This window comes from Chlorocebus sabaeus, chromosome 22 (genome assembly GCF_047675955.1).
Source record: "Chlorocebus sabaeus isolate Y175 chromosome 22, mChlSab1.0.hap1, whole genome shotgun sequence".
In the NCBI taxonomy this organism is placed as follows: domain Eukaryota; kingdom Metazoa; phylum Chordata; class Mammalia; order Primates; family Cercopithecidae; genus Chlorocebus; species Chlorocebus sabaeus.
Genome location: NC_132925.1, coordinates 87,377,093 through 87,401,639, shown reverse-complemented (window position 1 = coordinate 87,401,639; position 24,547 = coordinate 87,377,093). Strand labels below are relative to the sequence as shown.

The following is a 24,547-nucleotide window of genomic DNA, read 5'->3' as shown; positions in this document are numbered from 1 at the left end:
CTGCTCAGCAAAGTCAGTGCATTGCAAAATTTCCCAGCAGATAGAAGCTGGAAGAAAGGCAGGAGGAGGGTCTTCCTCGGTCTTGCGTGAAGGTGCCTGCAGGCTTAGGGGGCCCTGCCTGTGGGGCACTGATATCCAAACTTGTAAGGCCCCCAGCCACACGTCAGGCCCGTGGTGAGCACTCAGGAGGTGGAAGGGACTCCTGATATTCCCAGGCCTCTCTGGCCTATCACAGCTGGAGGGCCCTTGGAGAACAGGGCACCCCAACACTCATTTCCTTCCATCTGAGGAGACTGAGATGCAGAGAAGAGAAAAGGGAAGAGGACAGCCCTGTGTCTCCCATCCCCAGGTGGATACGGCCATCGCCGAGGAGACCCGGAATTCAGTGCAGACAGAGGAGATCAAAGCCAACGAGAAGGCCAAGAAGGCACAAGCTATTGCCGATGATGCTCAGAAGGACCTGGACGAGGCGTTGCCGGCCCTGGACGCGGCACTGGCCAGCCTGCGCAACCTCAACAAGAACGATGTGACTGAGGTGGGCAGCAGGGCATCTCCTGGCATTCCCTCTCATATGCTTCTGTCCTCAGGCCCTCCTTCTGCACATCCCCTGGGACCCAGCTGCCTGCCCCGCCCTCCTCGTTCCAGCCCCCAGGGCCCAGGTAGGAGTATGGGTAGCTGGGTTGAGGAGCAGGAGGAACTGTGGGCTGAGGCCAACCTCGGTGGATCTCTGGATCTGCCCGTGTCCTGTGGTAGTAGAGACTTGGTTGGTAGGGCCAACCTTTCTGTCAGGGTCCCTGCCCAGGGGTGCCCACTGGGTCTGAGTCTTCCCCACTTGGTGGCTGGGCCTGCAGGTACGTGCCATGCAGCGGCCACCCCCAGGCGTGAAGCTGGTCATAGAAGCTGTGTGCATCATGAAAGGCATCAAGCCCAAGAAGGTGCCTGGAGAAAAACCAGGCACCAAGGTGGATGACTACTGGGAGCCTGGCAAGGGGCTGCTGCAGGACCCGGGCCGCTTCCTCGAGAGCCTCTTCAAGTTTGACAAGGTAAGCATGCCAGGCACCCTGGCCAGCCAGTGAGTGAGGACAAGGCCTGCCCGGCAGGACAGTGAAGCTGGAGAGGAGCCTGCCCCACCACAGCATCTGCATGTGCAGTGGCCTCTGTCCCGTCTCTCTCTGTCCACCTCCCCACCACCAGCACCACACAAGGGCCCGAGGGCCACGCAGATGGCTGGAACCAGAGCCCGGCCCCAAGGAGTTCTCAGTCTGAGGGTGACAGACCCACCCACAGAAAGATATTGAGGAAATTGGGACCTGGACAGGCTCCTGTGCCTCATAGGAAGTCACCCATGGTCATTCCAAGTCTCCACAGCCTGGGGATTCTCTTTTCATGCCCTTTCTTCCCAGCAACCCCCAGGCCTTGGCCAAGACCTTCACCATCTGCACAGTCATTCCCTCTCTCCCTCAGCCTCAGCACCTGGGGCCCAGCTTCCCTGTCTGTCTCTGGGTTTCTCTGTCCATCTGGGGCCATCAGTATCCTTGGGCATGTGCTCTCTCGGGGGCTGTGCCATGGTTAAGTAGCCTGGAGCTCACAGCCCCTTAGCTCTGCAGCCCAGAAATTAGCTAGGGGGTAGCTGCCTGTCCCACACAGGCCACCATCCACTGTGTGTCAGTATCAGGCCCTGGGCACATCCCACACCCATTTCAGCAGCATCTGGACTCCTTATGGGCTATCCCACCCCTCCTTCTCCTCTTCCATCAGACAGGAAACTAGAGGCCCCACAGGCCTAATTAAGTCCCTCTGAGAGAAGCGCCCAAGTCAGGAGTGCTCAAGGCTGGTGCTTAGGCTCCCCGGGGCCCACGCTCTGACCTCTGGGAGCTCGTGAGCAATGCAAATACCTGGGCCTATTATGAATTACAGGGCTGGACTCTCCCTGGGTGGGACAAGAGCCCCAGGGGATGGCGTCAGCTCTTGAGGTTGAACATGAGCCTGGTGGGCCTCAGAACCACTCACTCATCCCAATACTTGCTGATGGGCTTGCTTTCAGAAAGTAGCCCTTGCCTTTAAATGAGCTTTTAAGTTGGGTCTTGTGTGTTATGGGCTCTCGAGACTGCCACAGTATACCAAGGAAGACCTCCCTAATCATATGATCTAAAATCCTGGGGACCAAAGATTCCTTTCTGGCCAGCCTTTCTGGGCTATGTTGTTCCTTAAGGAGAAAGAATCTATACTGAGGCCTGCACAGGGCATAAAAGTCAGGGCATCCCTCGGCAGGCCCCACCTCCCAGCAGAGCCCTTCCCCTGTCACCTTTGAGAAGCAGCCTCTTGAGGCCCAGGCTTCCCACCTCAGGACAACATTGGGGACGTGGTAATCAAAGCCATCCAGCCGTACATCGATAATGAAGAGTTCCAGCCAGCCGCCATTGCCAAGGTGTCCAAGGCTTGCACCTCCATCTGCCAGTGGGTGCGCGCCATGCACAAGTACCACTTCGTGGCCAAGGCCGTGGAGCCCAAGCGGGTGAGGGCTGAGTGGAGTTGGTGGGGGTATGCTCCCCTCCCCGGGGTACTTGGCGAGCTAACCCTGCGCCCTTCGCCCCACAGCAAGCCCTGCGGGAGGCCCAGGACGACCTGGGGGTGACACAGCGGATCCTGGATGAGGCAAAACAGCGCCTTCGTGAGGTGGAGGATGGCATCGCCACAATGCAGGCTAAGTACCGGGAATGCATTACCAAGAAGGAGGAGCTGGAGCTGAAGTGTGAGCAGTGTGAGCAGCGGCTGGGCCGCGCTGGCAAGGTGTGCACCCTTCTCCTGCAAGGCCTGCGGGTGGGCCTGGCCCAGACAGGGGCCAGAAGGGACCAGGGCGAGGGTGGGTCTTCGGGTGGCTGTCCACACCCCCTCCCTGGCAGCCCCAGGTGCTACAGTGGGTAGGGTCAGCCCCAGGCCCCTAGCCCAGCCTCCCAGAGCCCACGCCACGGGGCTACCCCTCCAGCTCATCAACGGGCTGTCGGATGAGAAGGTGCGCTGGCAGGAGACAGTGGAGAACCTGCAGTACATGCTCAACAACATCTCTGGCGATGTCCTGGTGGCCGCCGGCTTTGTGGCCTACCTGGGCCCCTTCACGGTAAGAAGTCCCCACCTGTGTCTCTGACCAGCCTCGCCTTCCCAAAGAGACCCTTCCTCCTTGAGGCCTCGCCTCCAATGACAGGCAGCCTGCAGGTGGCTCTCCCCTCACTCAGTCATTCAACAAGCACTTAGCAGGCTCCCTCTCTGAGCCAGGCACTGTAAAGCACTGGGAATACAGCAGTGTACAAAACAGCCAGAAAAGCCACCGAGTGGGAACATAGAAGAGCTCACACTTCTGCACTTGCTGCGTGCCAGGCACTATTCTAAACATGCCATCTGTGTCCCATTTAATCCTCATAGCCGCCATTACAGGCGGGCATCGTTAGCATTTCACAGATGAAGGGCTGAGGTTTGTGGAGGCCAAGAAAGTCACCCAAAGTGGAATTAGAATGCAGGTATCTGGCTCCATGTCTGAGCTCAGGTCTCTGTAACTGCCAAGGACTGTGGCTTGGTGGGAGTTGGGAGGTCTCTGTGGGTGTCGTGGTGGAGTGGTCCTGAGTCTGGCATCTCCCCAGGGCCAGTACCGCACAGTGCTCTACGACAGCTGGGTCAAGCAGCTCAGGAGCCACAACGTCCCACACACCTCCGAGCCCACGCTAATCGGGACGCTGGGGAACCCTGTGAAGATCCGCTCGTGGCAGGTGCCCACCCCAGGGGCAGGAGTGCCCAGGCAGGGCCTGTGGTATGGTCCAGGCTGGGCCAGGAGCCTTCTGCCTCCTTCCTACCCTGCTTTCCAGGGCCTGGCTCGGAGCTGCCTCTGCTGAACCCTCCTGTCCAGCAAGAGGGTGGTGGGTAGGAGAGGAGGAGAAAGCTGGACTGAGTGTGGCACAGCTAAATGTGGGGAGAGGGATTAGGGGTACTTTTAAGAGTGTGATGGGCCGGGCATGGTGGCTCACGCTTGTAATCCCAGCATTTTGGGAGGCCAAGGTGGGTGGATCACCTGAGGTGAGGAGTTCGAGACCAGCTTGGCCAACACGGTGAAAACCCGTCTCTACTAAAAATATAAAAATTAGCCAGGTGTGGGGGCACAAGCCTGTAATCCCAGCTACTCGGCAGGCTGAGGCAGGAGAATTGGCTTGAACCCAAGAGGTGGAGGTTGCAGTGAGCAGAGATTGTGCCACTTCACTCCAGCCTGAGTGACAGAGCAAGACTCTGTCTCAAAAAAAAAAAAAAAATTGGGTTGGGTGGAGGTTGAGAAGCAGCGTCCACAGTAGGTTTTAGAAGGGTTGTCTGGTCGGATGCAGTATAATCCCAGCACTTTGGGAAGCCAAGGCAGGTGGATTGCTTGAGCCCAGAAGTTCGAGACTAGTCTGGGCAACATGGCAAAACCCTGTCTCTACTAAAAATTCAAAAATTAGCCAGGCATGGTGGTACATGCCTGTAGTCCCAGCTACTCGGGAGACTGAGATGGGAGGATCACCTGAACCCAGGAGGTAGAGGCTCCAGTGAGCCAAGATCTTGCCATTGCCAAAAAAGAAAAGCAAAGCAAAGAAAAGAAAAGAAAAGAAAAGAAAAGGTTTCCTAAAGGAAGTGTCTGAGCAAGACTCCAAAGGGCAGGGAGAGTTGGCAAAGAGAGGGAACCAAGAGGCCATAGGCAGAGGCCAGGCGTGGGCAGAGGTCAGGAGGGTCAGTGGGGTGTGGGCTCCATGAAGATGGTCTCACCAAGCGAGCACTCAGTAGGTAAGAGGACAGAAAGGCACAGTGAAGGCAGGCCTTTCTGTCTGTGGATTTCTCTGTCCATCTGGGGCCATCAGTGTCCTTGGACCCGTGCTCTCTCAGGGGCTGTGCCATGGTTAGGTATCCAGCCCAGGAGCCGGGGAGAGGCAGGAGTCCTGGGGGTGAGGCCTTGCCCACATTATTACCTGCCCGCAACCTCCAAGGGGATGCAGTAAGGAGAGGGAAGTCCATAGCCAAAGCACGAGGCCGGGAGATGCTGATGCCCCCAGTGACCCTGCTTGCAGGAAAGCCCTGACCTAGTCCAGTGCCTGGCTCTCCACAGATCGCTGGCCTCCCCAACGACACACTTTCAGTGGAGAACGGGGTCATCAACCAGTTTTCCCAGCGCTGGACCCACTTCATTGACCCTCAGAGCCAGGCCAACAAATGGATCAAGAACATGGTGAGCCCACCCACCAGGCACCACCACCCCCCCCCCCCAGCCAGGCATAGCAAGGGCAATGGTGAGCAGCAGAGCCTCAGGCTGGCTGGCAGTCCCTGCAACCTCTTCTTTCACCCTTTCCTTACAGGAGAAGGACAATGGGCTGGACGTGTTCAAGTTGAGTGACCGTGACTTCCTGCGCAGCATGGAGAACGCCATCCGCTTTGGCAAGCCATGTCTCCTGGAGAACGTGGGCGAGGAGCTGGACCCGGCCCTGGAGCCTGTGCTGCTCAAGCAGGTGGGTCTGCAGTGGTGATGGCAGGGTGGCTGTAGGCCTGGACAGGGCAGTCCCCTCCCCCTGCCCCACTGGTGATGCTTAGGCCATAGTACCCACCAGTCCCACCTGCCACAGACGTACAAGCAGCAGGGAAACACGGTGCTGAAGCTGGGGGACACGGCGATCCCCTACCACGAGGACTTCAGGATGTACATCACCACCAAGCTGCCCAACCCACACTACACGCCCGAGATCTCTACCAAACTCACCCTTATCAACTTCACCCTGTCGCCCAGGTAAGCCCCCACCCCTGGGAACCCCCAAGCATCAGCTCTGACTCTGCCTGCCCAGCTGCCCCTCTCCCACCCCCAGGTCGGGAGTCAGTGGGACTTTCCCCCACTCAAAGTCTCCACCAGTTTCCCCCCAGGCACTCACATTCCAAGCCTTTCTAGCCCTTCCACCAGCTCCTGCTACCCACCACTGTTTCCACCTAAGAACCTTCATCCCCACCTCATCAGATCCCTGGCCAAGGTCCCCAGCCTCCGTGTCTAGCACCAGCCTCACCTCCTTCAGGGACCCCTTCTCTCCTGCTGAGCCCTCACCAGGCCCTGTGCCCTCATCCTCAGAGCTGCCCCAGAGCTCTGAGTCGGGCACACTCTGGCTCCCTGAACCCAAATACCCTGCTTCTTACCTTTGCTGCCACGAGCCCAGGCACTGTGGTTTTCACGGGCCATCCACACACAGCCCACAGCCCACAGGCCTGCTTTGTGCTAAGCCCTCCATTTCAGTGGTCAATGTGAACCTCTCCACAAAGCAGGGGGCAAAAACACCCTGAAGGCTTGCCCCGGGTATCACAGCCCCTCCTGCCAAGGAGGTATTGTCCTGAGACCCTAGCCATTCACACATCCAACTGCTCAGCCCCTTCTAGGATTACAGGCTGCCCCCCAAGGTCTCACTGAGAACTGGTATCTTTGAAGGCAGGCTCTGCACTAGCCCTGAAGCCTGAGATGGAGGCTAGGCCTCCTAGGACAACACTGGCAAGGATGCTAGGCTCTTGGAGCCCTAGAAGCACAGGTGGATAGGTGAGCAGGTTCACCGCTGGCCCTCTGGCGCCCACCAGGTAGTACAGACTTGGTGTCCGCTCCCCCCGGCAGTGGCCTAGAGGACCAGCTACTGGGCCAGGTAGTGGCAGAGGAGCGACCCGACCTGGAGGAGGCCAAGAACCAGCTGATTATCAGTAATGCCAAGATGCGCCAGGAGCTGAAGGACATTGAGGACCAGATCCTGTACCGGCTCAGCTCCTCCGAGGGCAACCCTGTAGATGACATGGAACTCATCAAGGTGCTGGAAGCCTCCAAGATGAAAGCTGCTGAGATCCAGGTCAGCCGCTGCCTGCCCCCCTACCTGCCCTGGGCGTTCCCCGGGCCTGCCCCCCACTTCTCCCTGTCTGCCCTAGGCCTGCCCCCCAAACCCTCTGCCTTCTGCTCTTTGACCCCTCCCCCCACCCACTGCACCCACAGGCCAAGGTCAGGATTGCAGAGCAGACGGAGAAGGACATCGACCTGACTCGCATGGAGTACATACCCGTGGCTGTCCGCACCCAGATCCTCTTCTTCTGTGTGTCTGACTTGGCCAACGTGGACCCCATGTACCAGTACTCCCTCGAGTGGTTTCTCAACATCTTCCTCTCGGGCATCGCCAATTCAGAGAGAGCAGGTAGCACCGGCATGCCAGGCTCCCACCCTGCACAGATATGACCCATGTGGACACATTTCCACTGTGGGACACACACAGACTCACAACTGTGTTCACTGGCATACACTCTCCTCTTAGACTCACAATACATAAGAATGCACACAGCACTCCTACCCTCCTCAGAGCCCCTTCACTGGGAACACCAAGTGCCCAAGGGGAAGCCCAGGCCGCCCCTATGGCTGCTGGGGAGACTGGCTAGGTTGGGCTGGATGCCGGGGCTCTTCCTTCCTCTCACCTTTCCGTGCTGCCATCACTTCTCCACTCCACAGACAACCTGAAGAAGCGCATCTCCAACATCAACCGCTACCTGACCTACAGCCTCTACAGCAACGTCTGCCGCAGTCTCTTTGAGAAGCACAAGCTGATGTTTGCCTTCCTGCTGTGTGTTCGCATCATGATGAATGAAGGCAAAATCAACCAGGTGCTGGCAGAGATGCCAAGGACAGACTGCCTGAGGGGTGGCCCTGTGGCAGGGCCTGAGAATAGGCTGGAAGGAAAGGGAAAGCTAGGCATGAGGGCGCCACAAGAGCAAAGGGGCAGAGGAAACACAATTCCTTGATTTAAAACAGCCAGGGCTGGGCACGGTGACTCACACCTGCAATCCCAGCACTTTGGGAGACTAAGGCAGGTGGATCACTTGAGGCCAGGAGTTCAAGACCACCCTGGTCTCTACTAAAAATACAAAAATTAGCTGGGTGTGGTGGTGCATGCCTGTAATCCCAGCTACTCAGGAGGCTGAGGCAGGAGGATCGCTTGAACCCAGAAGGTGGAGGTTGCAGTGGGCTGAGATCGTGCCACTGCACTCCAGCCTAGAAGCCAGAGCAAGACTCTGTCTCAAAATAAATAAATAAATAAAAACAGCCAGAAGACCCTGGGTTAATTGTGCTCCAACCAATGGCTCGAGGTTCAAGAAGGCCAATGCTGTGAGCACAGGCCTTCTCGAGCCTTGAGTGTGCTGTTGAGCACGAAGACTGTCCCCAGGGACAGACTGTCCTGAGCCTCCCACACCTGCTTGGCCAGGAACTCACACTCTCATGAAGCCCCACGCATTTCGTGGTGCAGTGGAAAGCCCTGCCGAGACAGTGAGAGTGACAGCCATCACTGCCAGAGCCCTAACTGCATGCCTGGCACAGGACTCTGGCCTGGGAAGCAGTCAACCTTCTGATTCTTTCTACTCCCAAATGAGAAGGCAGAGGCCCAGAGAAGTCACATCTCTTGCCCTAAAGGCACACAGTCAGGAAAAGGCAGGGTGGGAACACTAACCCAGACCTGTTTGACTACCACCCCCAAGGGAGACTCAGTTTCTCCAGGTGAGGGTGGTTGGAGAGACACTACTGGGTGGGGGTGCCCAGAGCAGGAGGAGCTGGCCAGGGCCTGAGCATGAGCCTCCTCCTGTCCCCTGCCAGAGTGAGTGGCACTACCTCCTATCCGGGGGCTCCATCCAGATCATGACTGAGAATCCAGCAGCGGACTGGCTGTCAGACCGGGCCTGGCGAGACATCCTAGCACTCTCGAACCTGCCAAACTTTTCCTCCTTCTCTTCCGACTTCGTGAAGCACCTCTCAGAATTCCGGGTCATCTTCGACAGCCTTGAGCCCCACCGGTTAGCTGGGCCCCAGAATATGGCAGGATGAGCCCATCGAGGGGACGAGTCCCTAGGAAAGTCTTGTCTGAGAGCCTTCTCTAGGGGGCCACCCAGGGTTGCCCAGCAGCTATGGCCACATCTCCTCTGTGCCCCCACTGCTGTATCCCTGGGATAGCCCACTCTCCCCAGCTGTCCAGCCAGCCGAATCCCTAGGGCCACCAACCTCCTTCCAACAGGCTGGCTCTCAGGGAGGTGTGGGCTACTGTTGCAGGGAGCCTTTGCCTGGCATCTGGGACAAGTACCTAGACCAGTTCCAGAAGCTGCTAGTCCTCCGCTGCCTGCGCGGGGATAAGGTTACCAACGCCATGCAGGACTTTGTGGCCACCAACCTGGAGCCACGCTTCATTGAGCCCCAGGCAAGTGCTGGCACCCTGGCAGGACTGGCACCTTGAGCTCATCCCCGCCCTGGGTCCTAGGGACCTGGCTGCATCTGGATAGACTACTTGGCCAGGCCAGGACCCCTGCTTGCTCCCTAAAGGCTCTGAGAGGTTCTAGCCCCCACCAGGAAGCCACTGGGGACCACTCTGAGAGCCCCAGATCCCCCTCCCTTGCCCTGAGCGCTCTGCAGCCCCAGGTGGTCTCAGCATCTCTCCCTGCCCTTGCAGACAGCCAACCTGTCAGTGGTGTTCAAAGACTCCAACTCTACCACACCCCTCATCTTTGTGCTGTCACCTGGCACAGACCCTGCTGCCGACCTCTACAAGTTTGCCGAAGAAATGAAGTTCTCCAAAAAGCTCTCTGCCATCTCCCTGGGCCAGGGGCAGGTCAGGGCTAGGCAGGGAGGAAGGGAGTGGGCTGGGGGATGGGCTAGCTGCCCCCCTGCTCAGTGCTCCTGCCCCTGCAGGGCCCTCGGGCAGAAGCCATGATGCGCAGCTCCATAGAGAGGGGCAAGTGGGTCTTCTTCCAGAACTGCCACCTGGCACCAAGCTGGATGCCAGCCCTAGAACGCCTCATTGAGCACATCAACCCTGACAAGGTGTGTTGCCCTGCCCATCACAGACCCACTGGGGCCTCCTCTGCATCCATCAGGGACTAATGAGGCAGAAATAAGAGAATCATGCAAAGCACTCTGCCGCATGTGCTCAGCAACTGACATGTGCCACGCATTGGCATCCTTAATCCTCTCAATCCACCCCCACCCCCAGTTACCTGTACCAGTGGTAATGTGACTTGCCCAGGGACACCCAGCACAGACTGTGACCTGGGACTTGCCAAAGCCCCTTTTTCTTTTTTTAGACGGAGTCTCACTCTGTCACCAGGGCTGGAGTGCAGTGGTGCAATCTCGGTTCACTGCAACCTTCACCTCCCGGGTTCAAGTGATTCTTCTGCTTCAGCCTCCCGAGTAGCTAGGATTACAGGCGCCCACCACTACGTCCAGCTAATTTTTTGTGTTTTTAGTGGAGACAGGGTTTCACCATGTTGGCCAGGCTGTTCTCGAACTCCTGACCTCGTGATTCGCCTGCCTTGGCCTCCCAAAGTGCTGGGATTACAGATGTGAGCCACTGCGCCCAGCTAAAAGCCCAATTTTTAACCAGTTGTCTGTGCAGCCGCGTCTGACCCACCTCAGGGTCCCTGAGCAGGAGGCAGCCTGGTGTCAGGATGGCCACCAGGCATGGATCTCAATACTCACGTGGAGCCATGGCCATCAGGTACACAGGGACTTCCGCCTCTGGCTCACCAGCCTGCCCAGCAACAAGTTCCCAGTGTCCATCCTGCAGAACGGCTCCAAGATGACCATTGAGCCACCACGCGGTGTCAAGGCCAACCTGCTGAAGTCCTACAGTAGCCTTAGTGAAGACTTCCTCAACTCCTGCCACAAGGTGAGGCACACTTGGGCACACAGGCCCACCATACCTGGCCCCTGTCCCGGCTCCTCACCTCCCCTGCCTCCCACCTCCCCCAGGTGATGGAGTTCAAGTCTCTGTTGCTGTCTCTGTGCTTGTTCCATGGGAATGCCCTGGAGCGCCGTAAGTTTGGGCCCCTGGGCTTCAACATCCCCTATGAGTTCACGGACGGAGACCTGCGCATCTGCATCAGCCAGCTCAAGATGTTCCTGGACGAATATGATGACATCCCCTACAAGGTGGGCCTGGGGCAGACTGGGACTTGGGGGACTGGGCACTTAGGGGAGCCCTCACCCACCCACCCCATAGGTCCTCAAGTACACGGCAGGGGAGATCAATTACGGGGGCCGTGTCACTGATGACTGGGACCGGCGCTGCATCATGAACATCCTGGAGGACTTCTACAACCCTGACGTGCTCTCCCCTGAGCACAGCTACAGTGCCTCGGGCATCTACCACCAGATCCCACCGACCTATGACCTCCACGTGAGTCCAGCCCAAAGGGCTACACAGGAGGGGCCTGCTAGGCTGGGGTTCTAGGGTACCATGAGCACCTTGGTGCTGGGTGGGAGGAGAGGCAGCCCCCACCCTCCCTCAGCTTTCTTTTCATCAATCAATCCATCCCACGAAGACAGCCTTGGCGAGGGAGTCAGTCCCTGCCCACTGGGGCTCGCCTCTGTGAGTGAACTCCTGGTCAGCCACTTCCTGGGTGGAATTACTCAGTGGAGGCTTGGGGCAGCTCCTCCAAGATGGTAACAAGGCCCAGACTCCACAGTCAGGGAGGGCTGCCACAGAAATGATGCTTCCCCTAAGATGTGTGGGGAGAAGCCATGAGCCAGGGCTGGGTTGTGTGGGCCATCAGTGCAAAGGGCCTGTGGCAGGAAGGAGCCTGACAAATTTGGGCCACTGAATAGAGGGGCAGGGAATGGATGGCAGTAACAAGGGGGCTGGGAGGGAAGCAAGGGCCATGCCACACAGTGCCTCAGAGGCCTGGAGTCCGAAGAGCAGGGACATGCATAAGGGTTATAAGCAGGAGTGACAAGTGGGGGATATGACAAGTGGGGATGTGCTCCATTGGAGGGTAACTCTGAAGGCTGGGGTGGAGCAAGCCAGGGGCTTCCATGTTGGCCTCCTCCCTCCTAGGGCTACCTCTCCTACATCAAGAGCCTCCCACTCAATGATATGCCTGAGATCTTTGGCCTGCATGACAATGCCAACATCACCTTTGCCCAGAACGAGACGTTCGCTCTCCTGGGCAACATCATCCAGCTGCAACCCAAATCATCTTCTGCAGGCGGCCGGGGCCGGGAGGAGGTAGGTGGTGTCAGAGGAAGGGGCCCAAGGGCTGGACAAGCTGGACTCCACCATCCTGCCCACTCCCCTGTGGGAAGGAGCTCTGTGTATGTGGAATCCCACAGGGGATAAGGGGGGCCAGCCTTGACCCCTGTGTTCCTTTGCCCCTGCAGATAGTGGAGGACGTCACCCAAAACATTCTGCTTAAGGTGCCTGAGCCTATCAACTTGCAATGGGTGATGGCCAAGTACCCAGTACTGTATGAGGAATCAATGAACACAGTGCTAGTACAAGAGGTCATTAGGTAATCACCCCGCCACACCCCCGCCCCAAGTCAGCAGCCACTGGACTGTAGAGAAATGACAACAGGAGTTACTATGGGCCAGGTGCCATGCCAAGTGCTACACCTCTAACTCAGCCATTTTTGTTGTTGAGACAGAGTCTCTGTCTGTTGCCAGCCTGGAGTGCAGTGGTGTGATCTCAGTTCAGTGAAACCTCCACTTCCCGGCTTCAAGCGATTCTCCTGCCTCAGCCTCCTGAGTAGCTGGGACTACAGGCGTGCACCACCACACCCAGCTAATTTTTGTATTTTTAATAGAGATGGGGTTTCACCATGTTGGCCAGGATGGTCTCCATCTCCTGACCTCATGATCCACCTGCCTCGGCCTCCCAAAGTGCTGGGATTATAGGCATTAGCCACCACGCCCGGCCAACTCAGCCATATTTTTATTATTCACATTTTGTAGATGAGTAAACTGTGCCCCCAAAATATTCAGTAAGCTATCCAAGTCCAAGTTCACACATTTGCTAAAGGCCAGAGCTGGGATTTGTACCCAGGCCACCTGACCCAGTTCTCTGCTCTTAGTCTCTCTCTGTATTTTGCCATTGCTTTTCAGTCTGTGGCCTTGAGCTGGGGAGCACAGCTACTGCCACGTGACTCCAGCCCACTACCTATTCTCTTGCCACTGGCCTCACAGGTACAATCGGCTGCTGCAGGTGATCACACAGACACTGCAAGACCTACTCAAGGCACTCAAGGGGCTGGTGGTGATGTCCTCGCAGCTGGAGCTGATGGCTGCCAGCCTGTACAACAATACTGTGCCTCAGCTCTGGAGTGCCAAGGCCTACCCATCGCTCAAGCCTCTGTCCTCATGGGTCATGGACCTGCTGCAACGCCTGGACTTCCTGCAGGCCTGGATCCAAGGTGGCATCCCAGCTGTCTTCTGGATCAGTGGCTTCTTCTTCCCCCAGGCTTTCTTAACAGGCACTCTGCAGAATTTTGCCCGCAAATTTGTCATCTCCATCGACACCATCTCCTTTGATTTCAAGGTCTGGGCACAGCCAGGGCCGGGTCAGATGACAGGCTAGGGTACAGCCCAAGGAGGAGAGGCTCTGAGACCACGGTTGGTTGGCAGTTGGGGGCTCCCTAAGCTAGGGCATGGAAAGACGCAAGCCAGAGGAGGCCATGAGTCCCAGGAACGGGTCTGGCCTGGGTCCATCAGAAATCCACAGAGGCAGGGCACAGACCACAGGCCATGGGCTAACGTGGTAGGTACATGATGGGCAGGCAGGCAGCATTAGGCAGATCTCAGAAGGGAGTTTTGTGCCTCCTAACCCAGATTCTGGGTATTGTTGTGTGTGGGGGGTGTGTCTGTGTCTACCCACAGGTGATGCTTGAGACACCATCGGAGTTAACACAAAGACCCCAAGTAGGGTGCTATATCCATGGATTATTCCTGGAAGGTGCCCGCTGGGATCCAGAGGCCTTCCAGCTGGCCGAGTCTCAGCCCAAGGAGCTGTACACAGAGATGGCCGTTATCTGGCTCTTGCCAACACCCAACCGCATGGCTCAGGACCAGGATTTTTACCTGTGCCCCATCTACAAGACACTGACTCGTGCTGGTATGAGGCCTGGGGCGGGAGCCTACACTATTGGGGGGGGACCCAGGACTAACCCAGCCCGGCCCAGCCCAAGCCAGTCAGACTGATCCAGGTTAGCTGAACAAGGAAGGACAACAGAGATTTGGACCAGGCCAGCAAGCAGCCAGCAGGTTAATGCCCAAGGCCTGCCATCTGGCTGTGGGGAGCAGCCCTGAGCTCCTATCCTATATGCCTCCCTCAGCAGGCCCACCTTGGGCCCCAAGAGCCTACAAGCCCCAGCCTGTCACTGGGAGTTCAGAGGGGTAACTGAGGCCCAGAGCAGGAACTTGTCTGGACTGGGTCCATCAGAGAATGAAAAGTGGCATCAACTCCGCCATCCCTATCTTCAGTCCCCAATACAGTAACTCTGGGCAGGCTTGAACCCTGGCCAGACCCCCTCACCAGGCAGGCTTCCTCTTGGGTCAGGGCCCCCTCCCTGTCCTCAGCTTAGCCTGCCCACTGCCCTGCCCCTACGCTATCCCTGCTCTAGTAGTAATAGGGCATGACGTAACCCGTCCCCCTCCTTGCCCATTCCAGGAACACTATCAACCACAGGACACTCCACCAACTATGTCATTGCTGTGGAGATCCCCACCCATCAGCCCCAGCGACACTGGATAAAGCGTGGTGTGGCCCTCATCTGTGCCCTGGACTACTAGACTGAGACAGAAGGGCTGAGGCCATTAAAGCTGAATTTTCTAAGCAGTCCAGCTCTGCCTTAGCTGCTTGCATGAGGACCCCTCTGCAGGATTCATTGCCAGTGGGGTAGTGAGGGGCTGCAGCAGCCTCAGCAGATGATGCAGTTGGCAGAGGAGAGCAGGACAGAGGTGGCAGCTTTGACCTGCTTTACCTGTCCAAATGCAACAAGGAAGAGATGCCCAGCGCCCTCCCAGGGAGAACACACCAGTCAAGATTAGATGCCTCTTTGACCCAGAGTCCCAACACCTCTCTCTCCAGGTTGCAAAGCCACAGATTCGGTGAAAGCCATGGCCCTCTCCCCAGAAAGTACACGCTGTCTACAGTCTACCTGAAGCCCCTCCTCAGCCCAGGTCCAAATCCCAGGCCTAGGATCCCAAGGATCTCTGGCCCAAGACAGTTGGACACTCAAGGATCATATACTTTTACCTTTCTGGTCCCAGGGCCCTGAGCACACGAGGTCTAGTAAGGTCCCCCCTCCCACCGCACACATATAGCCCAGCCTCCACATCTCAGGCCAGCAACCACAGGAGGGTTCATTTCTCAGGAGATTCTTAGGAGAGTTTTATTCATTGATCCAGTATTTACAGGGGCTAGAGGGGTCAGGCTGTGCTCAGCCCAGAGGCAGCTGCCACACTTGCCAGCACCCCCCACTCAGTCACTATGTACAGATAAAGGGGCCTGCTTGGATCACCTTTTTCAAAACCATCTGGCAGAGGCCATGGGGCTGTGTTGGGGCCTGGGCTCCAGAGGCACTGCTGGGCCCATTACCCCTTGGCATCAGGCCCTCTGGAACACAGGGGCTCCAACTGGTTGTCTTGATCCTGCTGTCCCCACCCTGAGTGCCTTGCAGAAGCTGAGGAAGCTGGAGTAGCAGGGAGAGCTGAGTGGTGCCAGCTTCCTATAAGCAACCCTGTCTCTGCTACCCCTGAGAGGGAGACATGGTAATACTGAGGGGCTGGACAGAGGCTCCTCTGAGCCCCAAGCTCCAGGGACAGAGACCTAGAGCCCAATTTAGGCCCATAGCTAGGGCCACAACACTGAAGGCGAAGAGCCCCAGAACCTTGCTGTGGAGAACAGTCTTGAACAGCCTGGCTAGAACAAGGAAGACAGTTCACAGGCCACTGAACAGTTCCCACATGCTCTGCTCAGGCCATGGGATCCCAGCAGCCTGCTCACCCCAACCCCACTGGGACACCCTACTCCCAACCCAGCCCAGTGCTGGGTCCCTGAGTTTGGCACTCTCCTAAGAGGAATGAAGAGAGAAGGCCTGGTTTCCTTACGACAGGGACAGGCTGGTGGCCGGGGGTACAGCAGCAGGGCCCAAGGCCCACCCAGGCCCCCAGCTGGGACCCTGTAGTTGGGACCCTGGCATGATACAAGGACCTGGGCCCACCAGGACAGCTCCTAGGAGAGAAAGCATAGTCAGGTAGGAACCTATGTCAACATGGTGGCATGCTGGGTTGGAGCCCAGAAAAATAGATGTCTCTGATAGGTAAAATATATATTCTGCTGCCCAGGCAGAAGGGCCAGGTCCTGCTGCTCCACAGCCGGCTGTGGAGGAAGCTGCAGTACCTGGCTGTGCCCCAACTCCAGATGCTGCCTCCTGAGCACTATAGGGCTGATCTGCCCTGTGGCAGGCCTCAGGGCACGATGGAAGGAATGTGGCCTGGTTCCTCCCATTCCCAGGGCCTGGACTCTCTGGCTGGGACTATTCAGTAATACTTGGAAAAGGGGAAGTGGGGCAGGGAAGGACCCTGGCGAGGGCCACACGGCAAGAGTGGGCTGCAGAGTCAGGGCCAGCAGTCCTCACTGGCGCTTGGCCTTATAGGGGCGAGAGCGTTTCCGCCGGTCAGGCTTCCGCTGCTTGTGGAGCCGGCCGATGCTGACCCCTTGGCGCCGCCGCACGGAGATGTTCTGCTCCACTAGGTTGGCCAGCATGCCTGTGGAGAGGCAGAGACCCTTGAGCAGGTGCTGGCTGCCTCAGGCCAGGAGCTAAGGCTCTCATGGCCCTCCCTGTGCCCCAAGGTCTGCTCAAGCCTCAGAAGAGGCCAGGGGAGGGAAGCTGAAGGACATGGCCCTCAGCAGGGCATTCCAGTTAAGCCAGCAGCACATCGCCTCACCTTCCTGAGCCAGCATAGAGATAAAGGTGCAGATGAACTCATCGTAGTTGTGGGTCCTTCTCTGGTCATCAATCTGTAGGAGAGGAGAAGGCTGAGAGCACTGGAGCCAATCTTGCCAGAGCAGCCACCAGCAGACCTCAGGAGAGGCCAGATCAGGCAACTGGAGAGATCACCCACCTTGAACTTCTTCCTCTTCTCTACCTCTTCCTTGAGGCACGCCTCATAGTTTGCAATCTCAGCCTCCACACACTTTAGCAGTGCCAGCAGCTCCTGCCAAAACCCAGCATTGCACCTCTGATGGGGGCTGGCCAGCAACAAAGCCCCATGAGCAATAGGCAGCTAGAGGCAAGGATGAGCAGCGAGTCCATGCCTACAGAGGCCCCTGCCACCACCCAACCCAGAAAGTCTTCCTGGCACATGGCTCCAGCCAATCTTCACACCAAAGTTCCCATCAAGAACTTGGCACCTGGGCAGGAGGAGCTCAGGCCCTACCCTCTGCCAGGATTAAAGGAGAAAGCCACAAAGGAGGCTCACCTTGGGTGAGTACTTCTCCCCAGTCAAGGGCTCGCCAGGCCTCACCAGCCCTGTCTTCTCTCTGCTGTCCGTGGCTTCCACGACCTCCTTCTCCACTGGGCTGCTAGAACCCTGGCTGCCTTGGATTGGTCTGATGGAGGGCGAGGAACCCTTCCCACCCTCTGGGAAAAGAGGTCACAAGAAAATCATTAGAGTGCAGGACACTTTGTGGTCACTTGGCCACTTCCCTTCTCCCTCCTAGGTGCACCAAGTGGCCAGTGAACCAGTCCAAGGCCCACCTGTCAGCGCCAGGGGACTCAGCACCCCATCCTCAGCCAGGTGCAGCAGGCCTGTGCTGATGATAGGACCCAGATCGCGGACGGCACGGTTGTAGCGTATGCAGTCAACACGCAGCAGGCTGTCATCCTCTCCAAAAAGCACCTTGGAGATGTGGGAGGTGACAGGGCTGGAGGGCCGTGTCGGGTTGGCTGAGCGGATGGGCGAGCGCAGTGGCGAGTTGAAAGCACTGCCGATCTCAGAGGCTGTGTCCGTACTCTCATTGCTGGGGGTGGGCGAGGGCTGCGAGTGTGTGGGCGCTGCCACAGCCGGACTCCCAGCCCCGCTGCTAGTCTTGATGGACAGAGGAATTGAGAGGTCCTTCTGGGACTCTTTGAGCTTCTCAGCCAAGACGTTGATGGTGTTGGGCTGCAGCACTGACAGTTGCCCATCAGCAGAACCGCTCAATGCCCCTGGCTTCCCTGTTCCCTTCCGCTTATACCTGTGGGGCCGGAGAAGATGTGAAGCAAGGGAACGGGCCAGGTGACCATACCCAGCAGTACCCAGAATGGCTTAAACACATCCTGACCTCCAGGGGCTGACCCTAAAACTCCTTATACTTGGTCTAAGCAGCTTGAACTAGCCTTGCTAAGCCTGGCATCAAGTTCTGTCAGCTGCAGCCAAGTGTCCTCAAAAGACACTTCCTCTATTCCAGCCATCTCACTCCTGGCCTTTTGCCAATGCCCTGTGTTCCAGCAAAGCTGCCTCCCCACCACCCACATCTCCATCCCTGCCCCAACCAATCCTTTAAGGCCTGGCTAAAAGGCCACTTCCAATAGGACATTATCTATGCTTATATGCTTACCCCCGACTCCACCAAAAACTTCCTGGAGACTTGGGGTCAGCCCCATCATGCCAGCCTCCCCCAGGGCCCCAAACTTCGCAGGTGCTCAACATTATCTGCTGCAGGGCATTCTCAGACACAGACTGAGATATTCAGAATGAGATCTGAAGCACCCAGAGCCTGGTAGCCTTAGAAAGCTGGGGCTGACCTAATGGCAGAGTTGGTATTCTGCACGTCATCCTCCTCGTCATCCTCATAGTCATCCTCATCATCTGAGTACTGCTGGGGTGGGCGGACTGGAACTCGGCTGCGGCCCACACCGGCCGCCAGGTCTTCTTCCTCCTAGGACAAAGACCAGGGCAGTTACAAACAAGCACTGCTCGGCCCAGGCTGAGCCTAGACACTCACAGCCAGAGAGAAAGCCAAACATGGTTTTCCAGATTGAGTCAGCGGAACCCCTCCAGGTGTTCCACGGCCTGTCCTTGGCTTGTGGGGTGGCTGCCACCCACTTATACTGCATAGAAACCCACAGAGAGGTTCTAAGAGAAACAGAGTGCCCTGAAACACAAGCCTTTATTTTGCCAGTAAAACCCAACCCATAAAGTTGTACCAAGGAGCGTGACCTAAACATTTAATCCCACAGTCACGTAACTAGATTAAATTCAAAGGAGCTCTCCCTGCCTCCCTAAGCCCCTGCTGTTGTGGGGCCTTTTTTTATCAGGCAGAGGAATCTAGCAACCCAGGCCCAGGCAGCTTGACCCAGCCATGCCAAGGGTGAACACAAGGAACCACATGGGGAAATTGCCTGTTGCAGCCTCTCAAGAGAATCAAGTAGAGAATCCTGCAAGGGTGCTCCCAGCTTACCTGCATGGGGGACTTGGCATAGTTGTGATTGTCTAGAAAGGCTGGCAGTCGCTGGACAATGGGAGTGGGGTTGGGGGGAACACCGTTGAGGCTACTGCCTGGAGGCTTCACCACCAGCTTCGGTTTGCTGGGAGGGCTATGGGATGGGGCTTGTGTGCATGAACCAGCCGCCTCCTCTGCACCATCTGAGACAGGGCAAGAACACAGGCAGGACCTCCAGTAGGATCTCCAAGAAAAGCTCACGGTCTCCCCAGCCCTGTGGAACAGCACTTCCCAGGGAAGAACAGCCGAGCCAGCCGGTGGAATGGAAGTCAGCAAGCTCTAAGTCATGATCCCGCAATGAGACAGGGAAAAGAATGAGATGGGAAAAAAAAAAGGCAGAAAAAAAAATGCCTCTAGAGAAAACTAGAAATGGAGTGTACATTACAGAGAAGGGCCCAGGAGCCTGTGGTAATAGCAGCCCTTCACAGGTGCCTTTCTTTCTTTTTTTTTTTTTTTTTTTGAGACGGAGTCTTGCTCTGTCACCCAGGCTGGAGTGCAGTGGCCGGATCTCAGCTCACTGCAAGCTCCACCTCCCGGGTTTATGCCATTCTCCTGCCTCAGCCTCCTGAGTAGCTGGGACTAGAGGCGCCCGCCACCTTGCCCAGCTAGTTTTTTGTATTTTTTAGTAGAGATGGGGTTTCACCATGTTAGCCAGGATGGTCTCGATCTCTCGACCTCGTGATCCGCCCATCTCAGCCTCCCAAAGTGCTGGGATTACAGGCTTGAGCCACTGCGCCCAGCCTACAGGTGCCTTTCTTTAGGGAAGGACTGCTCTCCCTCTACCTTCTGCCAGGGGAAGAACACTGCCCAAGGACATCCCCAGAAAAAGACTTGCCTGGCTTAGGCCTCCCAGGTCAGATATTAGGGGGTGACTCTGAGGCCAAGAGGTCCCAAACCCCCTGGTACCTGTGTGGGTGCCCTCAGTGGCTGCAGGGGCCCTGTTTGCTTCCAGCACCAGCGGGGACTTGTTGCTGGCTGACTTGGACTCCTCAGGTAGCTGTGACTCTTGAGACTTGTGGGTCTGAATCAGCTCCGGCTGTGTTACTCTTATTAGCTAACAACAGAATCGAAGGCTCAGAGGAGGAAGGGTAAACCCAGGCTTCTACCTTAAACAGCTAAGGGCTGAGGACCTAAAGGAATAATGGCCTTGGCTCTACCCATTCACTCACAGGGAAATAAAACACCCAAATGCAAACTTCCTTTTAGAAGCTATTCTCCCTCCCCACTCCAAGTCCCACCTTTCCCATAAGGGGAGCAAAGAAAAGATGTGGTTAGCTGAAGCCCAGATCTACAAAAGAGTGTGTTCGGGAATCAGAGACAAATGTTGTGGGGGAAGGGAGGAGGAATGCAGGGAGGGTTGGGCTGGGCAGGGGCCAGGGAGAAAGGGCACCTACCTGCTGCAAAGCCTCTAGTACTGTCTGACGGTTCACCTTCAGCACATGCAGCCTGGCCTCATACTTGATCCTGCGATCGGGCACCACTGCCATCAGGTTGAAGCGGATGTCGTGGTAGGGCTCCCTGCAGTCACAGCCGCAGCCGTGAGAGCAGCTCCTGCCCTGGCCCCGCCATCAGGTTGAGGCAGATATTCTGGCAGGGCTCCCTGCAGTCACACCTGCAGCTGTAGGTATAGGCCCCACCCCAACAAGCAGGCAACGACTAGCCATACACGCCAGGCACCTGAGCTGGTACCTTCCAACAAGCTGTATGAGGGGCCTATCAGGAAGTGAACTAGCAGACCTGGGCTGCCTAAGGCTCCACCAAGGCCTGCCCCTCCCCCAGCCCACCGAGCGAGGAGCAGGCCACAGGCAGCCCAGGCAGGAAATAGGACAAGGAGTTGAGAGCCCATGATCTAAGCCTGATCTTGCCAGATTCACCATATGGCCTTGCAATTTACAAATCACCTGGATACTCTCTGTCCCTCCCAAAGTAGGTACAGCTCCAGAAGGTAGAACAGGGCAGGTGCAGGGCCCTTACCCTGCAGTGGCGAGGCCAATACGCTCCATGATGACCCGCCGGGCCTTGTCTGTCCACTCCTCATCCTCCCCCCAGGGCCCTAGTGGAGACCAAGACAAGGAATCAGCGAGAAGGAAACCCTGAGTTTGGGCAGGCCAGCAGTGGGAAGGAAGACACGGAAGAGCACTTGAGCCAGGGAGTCAGGAGCTGGTCAGGCAATAAGGTGCAGGGTGAAACCCCAGCCAGGGCCAGGTGTCGGTACCCACAACCCCTGCCACTGGGTCCCACATACCAAAGGGCCCTGAGCCCCAGCTCCCTAGGAGGTAGGCAGAGACACCCAATGGGCCTGCAGCTCATGGTGCCTACCATGGTCAATGGGGTAGACCTTCAGCCCATCCAGCTCAAAGAGCCGGCCTGTGATAGGCACATAGCTGACAAAGTGGAACGCCTCCATGGTCCGCACTGCACTAAGGCCATTCTGCTTCTCAGGGAGGTGGCGCGGCTCGGGCCTGGGGAAGGACAGAGTCAAGGCCCAAAAAATGATACTCCCCCTACTCGCGCCCCACATCAGCTCCCACAGCTCCCACACACCTGGCATGGCTATTATGTGCCTTGGCCAACTCCGGGGCATTGCCAATCGCATATCCTTTGCTCTACAGGGAAGAAAATAAGGCTTTATCAGAATAATTTCTCCTCAGGTAGGACTATGGTTGGAAGGCAAAGCTTCAGAGAACAGCCTGGAGGCATTCCAGATGAACTTTCTTAAAAGGTTTGTCAGGGCAGAAAAGAGCTCTGGAGTCCCAAAGAGATGAACTGTGCTGGCCTTGCATGGTAATTCGTGGATACGAGGAAGCAACATGGCCCAAGAGGAAAAGTCCTGACAGAGAAGATTCTGACATGGTGTGACTTACGGAAAGTCTCCTCCTTCCCTAAGCCTGTCTCCTTTCCCCACAACTATGCCTAAAAACAATGGCCTTACACAATTTATTTAAGAGTCTAATGTAATATAAATGATCATTTGAAAAAGAAATTTAAAAAAGCAGCCTAATAGTACCCAGTATCATGTGGTAGCATTCCCAGTGGCCCTCAGGGTCAGATCTGCCCAGTTGGCTGTGAGCCAGGATGAAGGCACTGCAGCCTACCTCAGGGCTGAAGCCCTTGGTGAAGTCCTTCATGCGACTCAGGGTGGGTCCCAGGTCCACGTTGCTGCAGTTCAGGAGCACGCTCAGCAAGGCATGAGTGGCACAAGAGTTGGGTATCAGCTGTGAAATCAAGAATAGTCACCCATACACAGTACCCCTCACTGCAAACCACATGCCCACATACATCAAGAATGGGGATCCAAAGCAGGTCAGTCATATCTGGACAACTCCCTTTCTCAGCTCCCTTCATCTTTGCCTAATGTTTATTTATTTAACAAGCACCTACCAAATACGCACTGGGTATCTGAGGACAGAGAGTGGACTCACACACCCCCCTACTCTAAAGCTGTTCCCTTTAATGAATTAGAGCTCATTTCCTTCTGCGAGGGTTTCTGTAGCCACCGCCCCTAGAATCTGCCTATCTCCTCCTTCTGTCTTCCTCCATTTCCACTTCCCAAGCAAAAAAATGGCAGCATCCCAACCTCCAAACAAAGCACAGAGTCCAGCAGACCTGGTGGGCAAAGAACATGTTATTCACAATATCATCATCAATCACGGACGTATCATCCACCAAGGTAGAGACCTTTCGCCGGGACCGGCGCTCTTCGATCCATTTGAACAGGAAGATAAATCCATATACAGGGCTGGGGGAAGCAAGAAGCAGAGCCAAATCAGCCAAAGGGGAGAAGGCAATCAGCATTCCCTTATTTCTCCCACTAAGCCTTTGCACTGCGTCATCACTCAGGTGTCCTTGCTGTGATCCCACCTCTCCCCTGGCTTCTTCCCAATACTGTGTCTGAAGTGGCCTTGTGCTCTCATACACCAAAGGCCTGCCACAGGCAGAGCTAAGCATAAGCTTCTGGCTGTGATGCTCCGGGAGTCCACCCAGTCTCCTTATGAAGTCTATGGTTCTGGGTAAGAGAAGAAAAGCTGGAACTGAGGGTCAAGGATGGGACAGGGTAAGAACACAAAGCAAGACAAGAACAAAAACTCTGATGAGGAACTGAGGCACTAATTCTCACTTGTGGGCCCCAATGAAGTCAGGAAAGCAAATGAACACCTACACCAGTCTCTTTTGTTCCAGGAAATTAAAGCAGACTTCTTGGTTCAGTCACTGTTGCTACTGTTGCTACTCTCCTACACCTCTATTCTGCAGGCCCACTGGGACAAGATCCTAAGTGTGGGCACCCAGGAGGGGCCTTGTCACCCCAACCAATCAATACAGGATGACTTTGTGTCAGGATTAAAGCCAGGCACACATGGACACACTGAAATTAATACATTACACAACCGCACAAAAGGCACTGCGTGCCCTGGATCTTCCTGCTGCAAGGCCAAGAAAGCAGCTGAACCAAAGGATGGTTAGGAGTGGGGAGCGGGTTGCTACAAAAAGGGAAGCGCTAAGAAAAGATTGGGAGAAAAGAAAGTATCAGTTTGATCAGGAGGCGGGCACTCAGCAAGGTTGCTTCTTTATGTCAGATTTTATAACGTAGGGTTCCTGGCACTGCCTTCCCTAAGGGGCCTGTTCTCTGCGACCTTCCCCAGCACTCTGGGTGTAAGGGGCAGCCCTGGTGTACAGCCACTTACCCCTGGCATTTGCTCTGAAGGTCGTAGATCTCCTCCACTTGCACCCCTTTGACACCTGCGATGAGGAAAGGAAAGCAGTAGGGAAGGACAGACTCTGGTGAGTGAGGGCGCAGGGGTGGGCCCCCACAGCCCCGGTCAGGCAGGCAGAAGAGGCTCTTACCGAAATCTTCCACCAGTAGGGTGAAGAGGCCTGGGTGGGGCGACAAGAGGAGGGGGTGATGGTCAGGCAGGCGCGTCCCGGGCCCATCCGGCCTCCCCAGTCCCTGGCCCTCCCGGTCCCCTCCTCACCCGGGTCGCTCTCCAGCTCCAGCCAGCCCTTATTCATCTTCCCGCGGGGCGGCCCCTCAGCGCCATGTCCAGGCCCTCCCGCCCCACCGCTGCCCCCACCGGGAGCCCCCACTGCCCCCGGGGCCCCTCAGCCCCACACACAGACAACGGGCCCAGTCGCGTCACCCGCCCGCGCCGGCGGCACGACGTCACCAAGGCGCGACGGCCCTGCTCCGCCTCTGGGCTCGTCTTCCGCCGGCCAGACTTCAGACGCGGGCACGCGCTCGA

The 24,547-nt window shown here is 56.7% G+C and overlaps 2 protein-coding genes across 5 annotated transcripts in view; one reads left to right on the top strand and one right to left on the bottom strand.

Moving 5' to 3' along the window:
• The window catches only part of DNAH1 (dynein axonemal heavy chain 1), an 81,576-nt gene extending 66,919 nt beyond the window's left edge, over positions 1–14,657 (top strand). Inside the window, exons 54-77 of the mRNA XM_038003844.2 lie at positions 350–535; positions 852–1,043; positions 2,348–2,515; positions 2,599–2,790; positions 2,987–3,118; positions 3,636–3,761; positions 5,120–5,239; positions 5,367–5,516; positions 5,631–5,791; positions 6,650–6,875; positions 7,016–7,211; positions 7,520–7,671; positions 8,657–8,853; positions 9,107–9,251; positions 9,501–9,659; positions 9,740–9,871; positions 10,545–10,715; positions 10,799–10,978; positions 11,049–11,225; positions 11,883–12,053; positions 12,206–12,336; positions 13,010–13,361; positions 13,700–13,934; positions 14,490–14,657. Coding sequence (XP_037859772.1) covers positions 350–535; positions 852–1,043; positions 2,348–2,515; positions 2,599–2,790; positions 2,987–3,118; positions 3,636–3,761; positions 5,120–5,239; positions 5,367–5,516; positions 5,631–5,791; positions 6,650–6,875; positions 7,016–7,211; positions 7,520–7,671; positions 8,657–8,853; positions 9,107–9,251; positions 9,501–9,659; positions 9,740–9,871; positions 10,545–10,715; positions 10,799–10,978; positions 11,049–11,225; positions 11,883–12,053; positions 12,206–12,336; positions 13,010–13,361; positions 13,700–13,934; positions 14,490–14,611 — 4,173 coding nt within the window. The 3' untranslated portion in view covers positions 14,612–14,657. The remainder of the gene's footprint in view (positions 1–349; positions 536–851; positions 1,044–2,347; positions 2,516–2,598; positions 2,791–2,986; positions 3,119–3,635; positions 3,762–5,119; positions 5,240–5,366; positions 5,517–5,630; positions 5,792–6,649; positions 6,876–7,015; positions 7,212–7,519; positions 7,672–8,656; positions 8,854–9,106; positions 9,252–9,500; positions 9,660–9,739; positions 9,872–10,544; positions 10,716–10,798; positions 10,979–11,048; positions 11,226–11,882; positions 12,054–12,205; positions 12,337–13,009; positions 13,362–13,699; positions 13,935–14,489) is intronic.
• Positions 14,658–15,187: 530 nt separating this feature from the next.
• On the bottom strand, positions 15,188–24,448 carry BAP1 (BRCA1 associated deubiquitinase 1). Of its 4 annotated transcripts, none has more exons than XM_007984487.2 (17): positions 24,281–24,448; positions 24,153–24,182; positions 23,993–24,047; positions 22,917–23,049; positions 22,406–22,525; positions 21,855–21,916; positions 21,630–21,772; positions 21,285–21,363; positions 20,705–20,828; positions 20,217–20,364; positions 19,269–19,453; positions 18,613–18,746; positions 17,584–18,062; positions 17,306–17,466; positions 16,949–17,041; positions 16,772–16,844; positions 15,188–16,591 (listed from the first exon to the last, which is right to left on the bottom strand). In XM_007984487.2, the coding sequence occupies exons 1-17, from the start codon at positions 24,315–24,317 to the stop codon at positions 16,458–16,460; spliced, it is 2,190 nt and encodes a 729-aa protein (XP_007982678.1). In that variant the 5' UTR covers positions 24,318–24,448; the 3' UTR covers positions 15,188–16,457. The 4 variants fall into 4 exon arrangements, with proteins under 4 accessions (XP_007982678.1, XP_007982679.1, XP_037859771.1 ...); XM_007984488.3 differs by having other exon boundaries at positions 20,705–20,774; XM_038003843.2 differs by having other exon boundaries at positions 16,949–17,110; positions 20,705–20,774; positions 24,281–24,398.
• Positions 24,449–24,547: the final 99 nt, after the last annotated feature.